The sequence below is a fragment of the Nipponia nippon genome, unplaced genomic scaffold (assembly GCF_047370975.1).
Source record: "Nipponia nippon isolate SJK-2023a ecotype South Korea unplaced genomic scaffold, ASM4737097v1 scaffold_2, whole genome shotgun sequence".
NCBI classification, from domain to species: Eukaryota; Metazoa; Chordata; class Aves; order Pelecaniformes; family Threskiornithidae; genus Nipponia; species Nipponia nippon.
The window spans coordinates 128,917,370-128,929,389 of NW_028262336.1; the positions used below are offsets into that span (position 1 = coordinate 128,917,370).

Consider the following 12,020-nt stretch of genomic DNA (forward strand, 5'->3'; position numbering starts at 1 on the left):
GCAAGGATGCAGAGAGCTGTGGACACCTGCCACGGAGCATGGGCTGTCACGCAGCGCCCAAACAGAAGGCTGTACCTGACATCCTCGTTCGTGACCTTGGTGTAACGCAGGTTGAGCTTCACAATGCCCTTCTCCCTCATGCGCTCTGCGTCCAGCTTGAGGCCAGAAGTCTGCTGGAAACCCGGCGCAATCTGTCTGACCAGCTGCCTCTCCGTGTCCGGCAGCCACATCACCTGTGGAGGGATCGAGACAGAAGACAGCTATGGCAAAGACTGTTCACAAAGCTGGTGACACAAGACAGCTAGTTTACACCAAGCCAGAAGCAAAATCACATGAGAGACTGCCTCGTTTGTCATACAAATTGTCTAGGAGACACTAACGGCCTCCCACATCTTTATTCAAATGCATTTCAGGATTGTTCGCAAGCCCAGAGGACTATAAGGCACAAAATCATAGAGGTGAAAAGGGTTGAGATACAAAGGGATCAGGCCAAGGGCTCACGAGAAGATACCTGGTATATTCTTGAAAACCCGTCCTCCCTGCCCAGTTCAGGGCACAGAGAGAACTGAGGACAAAACTAACAGTGCAGGCAAGATGCACAGGAGAAGCCTCTCATGATCCCACGGATAAGACTAATTTTAATCACCCTCTTATCAGGGCTACATTTACTCCAACCCAGGGCAAGGATTTCTCTAAGTTCATATCACATTTTAAAAGCGTGTCAAATTAATTAGTGTTAACATGTTCAGCTACTAGATGTAAAGTGGATGCAGGAACCCAGCTGAGCAGTTTTATGGCTTGTGCCATGCAGAGGCTGGGCTCAACCAGATGATCTCAGCAGTACCACTGGGCATTGCATTGCTTTAACCCATGTTTAATAACTCAGTGACACCCATCTACCAAAGCACCGGAGCAGCATAGAGGGTAGGAAGTCTCTGCAGAGGGATCTGGACAGGCTGGATCAATGGGCCCAGGCCAACTGGGTGAGGGTCAACAAGGCTCAGGGCCGGGTCCTGCACTGGGGGCACAACCACCCCAGGCACCACTGCAGGTGTGGGGAGGAGCGGCTGGAGAGCTGTCTGGTGGAAAAGGACCTGGGGGTGTTGGTTGACAGCCGCCTGAACATGAGCCAGCAGTGTGCCCAGGTGGCCAAGAGGGCCAATGGCATCCTGGCTTGTATCAGGAACAGTGTGGCCAGCAGGAGCAGGGCAGGGATGGTCCCCCTGTGCTGGGCACTGGTGAGGCCGCCCCTCGAATGCTGTGCTCAGCGCTGGGCCCCTCACCCCAAGGCGGCCATGGAGGGGCTGGAGCGTGGCCAGAGCAGGGCAGCGAGGCTGGGGCAGGGGCTGGAGCCCAAGGCTGGGGAGGAGCGGCTGGGGGAGCTGGGGGGGCTCAGCCTGGAGAAGAGGAGGCTGAGGGGAGCCCTCATCGCTCTCTGCAACTGCCTGAAAGGAGGCTGGAGCCGGGGGGGTTCAGTCTCTTCTCCCCAGGAACAAGCGATGGGACGAGAGGGAACGGCCTCAAGCTGCGCCAGGGCAGGGTTAGGTTGGATATTAGGAAAAATTTCTTCACGGTGAGAGTGGTCAGGCACTGGAACAGACTGCCCAGGGCAGTGGTGCAATCACAGTCCCTGGGACTGTTCAAAACACTTGTGAATGTGGTGCTTAGGGACATGGTTTAGAGGTAGATCAGGCAGTTAGGTTAACGGTTGGACTCGATCTCAGAGGTCCTTTCCAACCTTAACACTTCTATGATTCTATGCAGCCATACGCATTTTCAATAGGGAACCATAAAACCAGGGTGAGAAATATCACTTTACAACCCCACATCTATGTTTTGCCTATTTTTCTCCTGCTCTCCATTCCAATATCCAAGGAGAAGACAGCATGGTCCTCCTTTGGATCTAGCCAAACTGGCAGAGGCTTGTGGATAACACTGTCACTGCAGCCACATAGTTAACTGGAAATTGGGTGGCAGTGTCAGTCATTAGAAAGACAGATGGAAGTTAAAAATAGTTCTGTTCCCTCCTGGGCCCATCGCTGCACAAGTCAGTGATGAACTTGTCTGTGCATGCAGATGCACCTAATTGGTACAGATGAAATATATGAACTGCCAGTGATGTAGTAATTTCACTTGCCAGCCTCACTACGCTGTTTTTAACCAGTTCATATTCAAGAGAAAGCAGAAGACAAGTGAAAGGACCAGATTTCCTTCCCTAGACAGGTCAAGAAGAGAAGTTTTCCAAGGGACACCCAGAGTCCCCAGGTCTGGGTGCCCTTCTGACACATGGGAAGTGGTGCTCGCCCTCCAGAAGAGATCACTGCATCAGAGGTAGCTCCTGACGGGCTGGGTGAAGCTCTACACCTTGTGGGCAGAGAGGACACAGCTAACAAGGCTGGCTGGGCTCTGCTTGCAACTGCTCAGAGCTGGAAATTAAAATGTTTGGCATAAGCCAGCAAGAACAATTCTGGGGCAGAAATGAAAGTCTGGAAGAGGATCTCTGCAGATACATTGACCTCCTTTTGCTAAAGAACCCTCAGTTCCAGGACACCCATTTCTTGTCCAAGCAGAAGCTGACTCTAGGCTGAAACAGTTGCTCAGCCAAGAGAGAAGGATTATTGTGTTGCGTTTGCATGCCAAGGTTTTGGTAGCCAGGGGGCTACAGGGGTGCCTTCTGTGAGAAGCTGCTAGAAGATTCCCCTGTGTCCGATGGAGCCAATGCCAGCCGGCTCCAAGACGGACCCACCACTGGTCAAGGCCAAGCCCATCAGCAATAGTAGTAGCGTCTCTGGGGTAACATATTTAAGAAGGGGGGGGGTGGAAAAAAACTGTGCAATTGCAGCCGGAGAGAGGAGTGGGAATATGTGAGAGGAACAATTCTGCAGACACCAAGGTCAGTGAAGAAGGAGGGAGAGGAGGTGCTTCCAGGCACCAGAGCAGAGATTCCCCTGCAGCCCATGGGGAAGACCATGGTGAGGCAAGTCTGTCCCTCTGCAGCCCATGGAGGTCCACGGTGGAGCAGAGATCCACCTGCAGCCCATGGAGGACCCCACACCGGAGCAGGTGGATGCCCGAAGGAGGCTGTGACCCCATGGGAAGCCCACGCTGGAGCAGGCTCCTGGCAGGACCTGTGGACCCATGGAGAGAGGAGCCCACGCTGTAGCAGGTTTGCTGGCAGGACTTGTGACCCCACGGGGGACCCACGCTGGAGCAGTTTGTGAAGAACTGCAGCCTGTGAGAAGGACTCACATTAGAGAAGTTCACGGAGGATTGTCTCCCATGGGAGGGACCCCACACTGGAGCAGGGGAAGAGGGCGAGGAGTCCTCCCCCTGAGGAGGAAGGAGCGGCAGAGACATGTGATGAGCTGGTCGCAACCCCCATTCCCCATCCTGCTGCACTGCTCAGGGGGAGGAGGTGGAGAAATCGGGAGTGGAGTTAAGCCCAGGAAGAAGGGAAGGGTGGGGGAAAGATGTTTTAAGATTTAGTCTTTATTTCTCATTATCCTACTCTGATTTGATTGGTAATAAATTAAATTAATTTTCCCCAAGTTGAGTCTGTTTTGCCTGTGATGGTAATAATAGAATCATAGATATTTTTAGGTTGGAAAAGACCTTTAAGATCAAGTCCAACCACTAGCTTAGCACTGCCACGTCCACCACTAAACCATGTCCCTAAGCACCACATCTACACGTCTTTTAAATCCCTCCAGGGACAGGGACTCCACCACTTCCCTGGGCAGCCTCCTCCAGTGCCTGACAACCCTTTCTGTGAAGAAATTTTTCCTAATATCCAACCTAATATCCTAAACCTGCCCTGGCATAACTTGAGGCCATTTCCTCTTGTCCTATCACTTGTTACTTGGGAGAACAGACTGACCCCCACCCAATTGTTGAATGATCTCTCCCTGTCCTTATATCAACCCATGAGCTTTTCATTATATTTTCTCTCTCCCATCCAGCTGAGGAGGGGAGTGATGGAGCGGCTTTGGTGGGTACCTGGCATCCAGCCAGGGTCAACCCACCAAAATTATTTAAATCTAAGGAATCGGAGGGAGAACGGCTCCCTGCTGCTCGGAACTGGCCTCCAGGTCTCAGCCTCTTCTCCTGTGTCCAAGGCTCTTATTGAATCACTTGGTGGGAAGACACCTCAGGAGATCTCTACTCCAACACAAACTAGGGCCAGCACTGATTTCAGATCAGTTTGCTCAGGGCTTTGTCTAGTTGAGTTTTGAAAAGCTCCGAGGATGGAGATCCCTCAGTCTTCCCGGGCCTGTCTCAACACTTGCCTGCCCTCACAGGGAAAACTAGTTTCCTTATATCCAGCAGGAACCTCTCCTGTTTCAATTTATGACCACTGTCTCCCATCATCCTGACATGCAGTTCAGTGAAGAGCTTTGTTCCAACTTCTCAATGACCTCCTTGCCAGGACTGGGGAGACCTAACAGTAGCTCTCCAAAGTCTTTCCTTTTCCAGGATGAAGAGACTCAGTTCCCTCAGCCCCTCCTCATATGTTCAGCCCTCTAACCAGTTTGGTGGCCTCTGCAGGACTTGCCCCAGTTTATCAACATCTGTCTTGTACTGGTGAGTCCCACACTGAACACAGGATTGCTGAGTAAGGGGAATAATCACTTTCCTCCATCTACTAGCTATACCACCATGAGTACTGTCCAAAATGCTATCAAGCCTCTGGGACCACCAGCCTGGAGGCACAGTCCTCCCCAGCATGACTTCTTGGCATGAAGCGGCATTTCAAATCAAGCGTTCAAATGGATCAAACAAGACACTCAAGGATTCGGGGAACCCGTAAGGAAGGCAATTTTGGAAACATCACCAACCCCACAGAACTCACAGCCTGTTGCTGAATTCCCGATGCCAGGATGGTTTCCAGGGTGATGTTGATGTAAGTGCTGTAGTAAGGATGAGCTGGTGGCAGGTCCTGGAAGTTCAGGATGAGCGATGTGTTGTCCTTGATCGCCTCTAGCATATCTGCCAGCTTGCAGACTGACTGGTTGGCAGCTTCCAAGTAGTCAGACCTTGAGAGAGACCCAGCTGTCCAGAAAGGGTCATTCTGGAAGCAAAGCACATCATGACATTAGTGCCAAAGCCCCGACTTCTCCAATACAGGTGAAGACCCTTTTCTATCCCACCTTGGCAACAGCTGACAGCTACACTTGATGACCATCTTGCAGCTTGCTGAAGCTCCGTGCCTCAGTTTCCTTACCCAAAGGGAGGTCACTAAAAGCAAGGTGGGCTGGACAGGTCACCCCATTTTCAGGGGGACAGCACAGCTATAAGGTAGTAATGTAATTTTCCAAGGTAGCAAGCTAAAAATATACTTTCTCACACTGCATGATCACCAAGGATTCTTCAGAATCCAAAAATAAAAAGGATCAGCTATTATGTAACTAAGAGTGATCAGACAGGAGCTATGGGCTGTTGGAAGAGACAGGCTCCTGACTTAAGGACATTCAGGAATGACTCTGCTTCAAAGTACATCCCAAAAAGGAGCCTTCCAGCTGCTGTCTTGGCCCTTCTCATCTGGCAAGCAGCAGTTTTCCCTGCATTCCCACTCCCACAACCACATCTGCAGTCCAACCAAGTTTCTGTGCAGCACATGCAGCTGTAATACATAGACATCCCCATCACACCTCCAGACCAGCTCAGACCAGAATGGTAGTGAAGCTACGGTGGTTTCACACTTCCACCAAACAAGCACACAGAGAGCTCCAAGCAGGCATGTAAAAGTGGTATTTCAGCTTGCATCACTGCATCGATGCCTCAGCAAGCCACGTTCAAGCTTGCATGAGTGTGCCAGAGTGCTGCAGCCCTCCTTCCAGACCACAGCTAATGCTCTCCAAGAAGATTACAGCCACTGGCCAGAGAGCAGCTTGGCAAAAAGAAATCCAGCCTGCAACCTGGCTGCACACCAAAGGATGGGTCAAGTCCATCCCACAGCAATTCTTCCCCCCCCAGACTTCAAAGGCTGAATTTCTTGCTTTTTCTTTGTAAAGACAATTGTCTCCAAAAGTAAATTACAGAAAAAGGTACAGCATATAACACGCTGTCTTTTCTGTTCTCTTTATAACCACATTCCCCCTCCTGGGGGTCTTGAAGTTCTTTGTGGTGTCAACCAGGCATTAAGGGCCCTTCTTCCAGGTGGTGGAAGAGGCACAGAAAGACGACATGTCTTTTAGACCAAGTCTAAGTTTAGTAGAGGATAGAGCTAAATGTGGTTCATGGATTCTTGGTCCAGCTGAACTTCAGACCACTCCACCAAGGAGAAGGATCTCCACCTCTCCACTTCAGAGAGACTTTAGGGACGAGCTTTCATCCCATGGCCATGGCTCCAGGGGACCCTCTCCATGGCCGTACGCACCCGTAGGAACCACTCTCCAGCATTGAGCTTTTCCAGGTCAGTCCAGTTGAACATGGAGGAGTGCTCGTAGGCCCGCTCTGGAAACACTTCCTCCACGTTTGTTGTTCTCCTGAGTGTCTTGTCGTGCATCAGAAACGGCACTCCATCATAGCTGCAAAGACAGTCAGAGGCCCCATTACAGGTGGATGTGCACAACCATGTACACAGTACTAGAGAAATGCCCGTTCCCACTCCAGCCTCTCTCACGGCTTCACATCAAAATCATTGTGAAGATCTCAACCAGCTTAACACATTCCCAGCATCGCCAAGACCAGTTGAAATGAGATGCACCCAGAGGAATAAGTCTCTTGGATAACTGCTAGATGTTTGCAGTCATTCAAATGCTGACATAACCCTACCCATCCCTCCCTCCCTCCTCACCACTCCACTACCCCCTCAAAAATTTCTAGAGTGCCAAACTCAGGTAGCTTGGACAACACCACCCACCCTGAATGCTCATGCTAAACAAAGCTTTCTGCAATGTCTGTAGCTCCCAATAATGTCAGAGGTCTTCCATACCCTGTATGCACAGACACACACACAAACTATTGTCCAATTGTTAATAGCAGATGGTGAGTAAGATTTTCAAAGGCTCTCAGACTATATAGGTACTTAATGTTCACAGGCTTTCAGCAAGATGCAAGGTCTCCAAGCTACCAAAATTGCTCTGAAATGGCCTTTTCCAATTGAAAACTGGTTTCAGGAGACAGCTATGCTCACATGAGTCGTTAAGTTCATGCGTCTTAAAGAAAATGCACCTCTCAGATGAAACTAAATAGCCAAATGCATGCCCTGTGGTTTTTAAGCCACCTAGATATTACAGAACAATGGTTCTTGGAAACCTAAAAAGCTCTTTAAACTTTCTTCCAGCCCAATTTTCTGTGACTGGATCAGTGGTAACACCACACGGGGCAGTGACGGTTTCTATCAAGGGCAGGGGGACGATTGTCCTCAGTCAGAAATCAAGATAAACCCGGCACAGCCAGCCTGATTATAATGACATTTTCCAAATCAAGGAGCCCATCTTCATAACAGGAGACTCACATGAAGCCTGGAAAGGAGATGGGGTTAAAATAGAAACCCCATTTGAATTAGGAGACAACCCAGAGCACTCACTCCCAGAGCTAGAGGGAAAACACAAAACAATTTTAGATGATGGAGCAAACGCTGCCTCAGCTTTACCATTGCCTGCAGAAGTCCCTTATCACAAAGGTCATTGGCATCATTATTTGCTATTTCTAGAGTGCGCTGTGCCAACTACTTCCCCCCAACCCAAAGCAACACGCTGACACAGCAATACCATGCTCAGCAGCACACCATGCTGCTGCAATCAGAAGGGTTTTTAATAAATACAGTTAAAAAGAAAAAAAAAATGATACTAAGCAACTGCAGAATTAAGAGTGTGGAGTGTTTAAGGGAGATAGGAGCTGAAGTCTTAACATCTCATAGCAGAGCATCATCAGATAGAGCTGAGCCTTAACCACAGTGTGGAAATCCTATGGGGCACTTAACATTCGCTCCCTCCTGTCTAATCCTGCCCCTTACAGAGTCACTCAGCACTACCCGAGGCTAACCGCAACATATTAGCAGGCACAGGTTTGAAAAAATAATTTAGAGACAAAAAACAGGGCTTTAGTAGAAGAGATGCGGGAGGAGGTGGAAAATGAGAGAGGAACACACAGTGATACTACACTCCTGCTGCTTGAAACAAAGGTGGCTTTATAACCAGCACTGGCTTTATAACCAGGGCCACCCAGTTTGGGGTGTGTCATGGGTAGGCAGCAGGGTGTGGTGGGTCAGAGTGTATGTGCAAGCAGCCCACCCATGGCTGACATGTGCCTAGAAGAACATGGAAACATCCAGGAGGGAGTGGACCTATCCAGCCGCAGGCCGAAAGAGCATCTTTCAAAGGGATAATGACAGCAATGGGTGCTGTGCAGCAAACCTTTCCCAAAGCTGTGCCAGCTGTACTGATAGCTCACTTTTTGGTCTGAAGGTCACTGGAGTCATCTTTTTATAAAGAGACTTGGCTCTCCTAGGGAGGACCTCAGATAACTGGGCCAATCAAGGGCATTGTTTAAGCTATGGGATGCTTCAAGTACTCCTCTGGGATGGCTGATGAGTGGCAAGATGGAAAGCTCTTGGAGCTTTTCCAGCTCTCCTCCTCCTCCCAAAAGACCACCTTTCTCCTTGGCCAGTGCTAAGGGAAGTAACTGATTCAGCCACCACATGAGCCAGGCGCTCATTTGTGAGTTTGGATAGTCATGTTGTCCCTTCACAACAGTTAATGACTTAATTTTTGAAAGAAGAATTGTTATCACAAACATCCCAGTTCATACTTCAGCCTTCCACAAGGACCTTCCCTCCCTAGGGGGAAGAAATTCCTTTAGTTTTTATATCATTTGCTCTCAAGCAATTATGGAAAGAAGAAAAAGTACCCTAACAATTAAATTTCAGAAGCCCATCTTCCACCAGGCAAAAATATCTTTCCATCAACACCAACCTCCAAAGTGGTCAGGGGAAAAAAAAAAAAAAAAAAAAAAAAAAAAAATCAGCTTTGAGTCTTTCTTGTATTTATAACTGGAACTGAGACAAACTGAGGGATCACCAAGATAAGGCATTACTGTTCCCTTCATACCACTTTTGCTCTCTTGCACGTCTATGTAACACATGCAAAAAGACACAGTTCAGAAAAGGAACAAGAATATTAAAGAATTATCAAACTCCTGGAACAGAGCACGGTTCTTGAAATAATCCTCTCTAAATTGGCCTTGTCAATTCAGCTCAACATTTGCCTGCAAGGAATGACTTTCTGACAGTCAGCAGTATCACCAAGTTCCTCCTTCCCCCAGCATTAGTGACACGCAAGGGAGGGGAGGAGGAGAAAAGTCTTATTCCTGGGCTGCTGAATTCTTGTGACGGTTTTGCAAGGCTCATAAAAACCCTCCTGAATACTTGCAGTGCAATGAAGTCAGTTTGGGATCTCCGCTCTCTCTGTACCTGGGTCATCACAGCAAAAGTCACATTTATCATAGAATCACAGAATCATTTAGGTTGGAAAAGACATAGGAGATCATCAAGGCCAACCGTTAACCCAGCACTGCCAAGGCCACCACTAAACCATGTCCCCAAGCACCACATCTCCCCGGCTTTTAAATCCCCCCAGGGACAGGGACTCAGCCCCTGCCCTGGGCAGCCTCTTCCAATGCCTGACAGCTCTTTCGGGGAAGAAGTTTTTCCCAATACCGAACCCAAACCTGCCCTGGCGCAGCTTGAGGCCGTTCCCTCTCGTCCCATTGCTTGTTCCTGGGGAGAAGAGACCAACCCCCCCTGGCTCCAGCCTCCTTTCAGGCCGTTGCAGAGAGCGATGAGGGCTCCCCTCAGCCTCCTCTTCTCCAGGCTGAGCCCCCCCAGCTCCCCCAGCCGCTCCTCCCCAGCCTTGTGCTCCAGCCCCTGCCCCAGCCTCGCCGCCCTGCTCTGGCCACGCTCCAGCCCCTCCATGGCCTTCTTGGGGTGAGACACACACACTAGATAGGAAAGACCCACCAGCATGGTTTGGGCCATCCACAGAGAGTCTCAGACCAGCACACTGGCTTACCTCAGTACGACATCAGCTTGGACTCCATACATCTTCTGCTCCACTGCCTTCTGGAAGGACATCAGAGTGTTTTCTGGTGCCAACTATGGGGAAAAAAAAGAGCAATGAGAGGTTAGTAGTAAGTGGAAAAGCTTACAAAGCAGTGTCAGTGAGGATGCTGGAAGGAAGGTTTAGAGATATTAGGAAGCCAAAACAATCTTGTTTTGCAGATTACGTAGTGGCCAGTTACACTGGAGTACCAGCATCCCCCAGGCAGAATTGAATCTTACTGAAGCCTGAGGATGACCAATACATTTGACTCCACCAATGGTCTTTCACACACAGGACAGAGTTCAATGAAGAGTTACCATGACCTGCAATACCAGAAACCCAGCCAGCTCGAGGTCTGGTGCAAAATTAGTACATGAGAGATTTGCTCACCAGCATGGTCCCCCAAACAGTGGCTTGCTGGAGATCCCCAGAAAGTGATTGTAAATGTGATGCCAATTCTCTGTCCACAGGTTAGATCTAGAGCTATCTAAAACACCTTAACAGTTCTTCATTCTCCTACTTTTCTATGCCAACAGTGATTACAATGCCATTATAGAAAGAAGAAAAATCCATAAACCAGGGTATTATCCACATCATGGAGAACAACTAGACCACAGGTTCTATAGCACACATTTTATTTCCCCATCTACTCATTCAATAAAGTCATCTGTCTCTCAGTCTAAAAATCAGATAATTTCTCTAACAACAAGTGTTCTAGTTAGTTTTAACAACAATTAAAAAAATAGCCTTAAGCCTAGAATATTTATCCCTATGGCTATCACAGATAAGGACTCAAATGCTATTTCAAATTCCTTCCTGTCAAATGGAGCAGATTGTAACAGAATTCTGGTTTGTTTAAAAACAATACAGTGTGAAGACAAATACTTTGTTTTTCTATAAAGCCAGTACAGCATAGCTAGCCCCAAAATGTCCATAAACCAACAAACAGGCAGACCAGAAAAAAAGACGACAACTATGGAGAGAAAATCTGGCAGGTTTTCTGCACTGAAACATGAGCACATCAAAATAAAGCTATTTAAAAAAAATAATTTTCTTTTTTCCAATTTTGCTTTCAGGTTTAGAGCACCTGTAACATCCTATTTTTCCACTCATCCCTTCCACCACCAGGATCAGTAAGTTTCCATCAAGACACAATGAGCATTCACAAACCCATGATTTTCAAGAATTACTCAGGGTTTGGAAAGAGTAATAATTAAGAACAAAGGCCTCAATGCACCATGCAAGCAACGTGAACAACAAACACAAAAAATTGCTCAAGAGTTTAAGGTGTCTCTGAGAATCATTTGTTTTCTTATTAGCTGATGACCTTACATGCTCAGGTCAGCAAAGCTTTGGAGAAAAATAATCAGACCAAACGTCAGCAACAACCTTCACATAGCTCCAGTATCTCTCTACTGAATTCCTCTGGCTCAAGCCACGCATCAGTATTAGTTCGCTTTTCTTTTTGTTCAACAAAAGCAACACGGAGGCACATTACCTTCCTAAAAAAGCTCCCAATCAAAGCCTGACTTGTTTAGGAGAATACAGAGGCAACGCCCCCATCACACCCTCTTGCACAGCCCAGTGCTGGGTCACGCAAGGTCGAGCTGAAAGAGCTTTTTGCGATATATTCACGATGCCCAGAGCTGTCAGCAGGGAGCAGCAGCCACATAAAGATCTAGAGATCCCATCCAGGCAGACCTGCTCCATTTCCTTGGGTTGCTTTCAGCATCTCGGGTTCCCCCCCACCCCCAAGTAGCTCAGGTTTCCTCAGGATAACACTGTAAGGTGATCCTCTCTCTACAGGGTAATGCTCCATATTTGCTTTCGGAGACTGCAGCAATCACAAGGAAATAAAGTGTGTACTGTTCAAACTAGAGACAGCTGACCTAGAGAAACCAAAGGGTGATGCAAGACCACCAGCTTAAGTCAGGAAGGGTTGCCGGGTGGATGCAATGCAAGTTCCAGCTCAAGATG

General features: G+C 48.4%; 1 protein-coding gene across 7 annotated transcripts in view; it reads right to left on the reverse strand.

Annotated features, from left to right (window-relative positions):
- GDPD5 (glycerophosphodiester phosphodiesterase domain containing 5) overlaps positions 1-12,020 on the reverse strand; it is a 178,841-nt gene that overhangs the window by 13,918 nt on the left and 152,903 nt on the right. For all 7 annotated transcript variants that reach the window (XM_087758242.1, XM_087758236.1, XM_087758239.1 and 4 more), the window contains exons 9-12: positions 10,014-10,096; positions 6,377-6,527; positions 4,850-5,068; positions 76-233 (exon numbers count right to left, since the gene is read on the reverse strand). In XM_087758242.1, the coding sequence (XP_087614368.1) occupies positions 76-233; positions 4,850-5,068; positions 6,377-6,527; positions 10,014-10,096 (611 nt within the window). The remainder of the gene's footprint in view (positions 1-75; positions 234-4,849; positions 5,069-6,376; positions 6,528-10,013; positions 10,097-12,020) is intronic.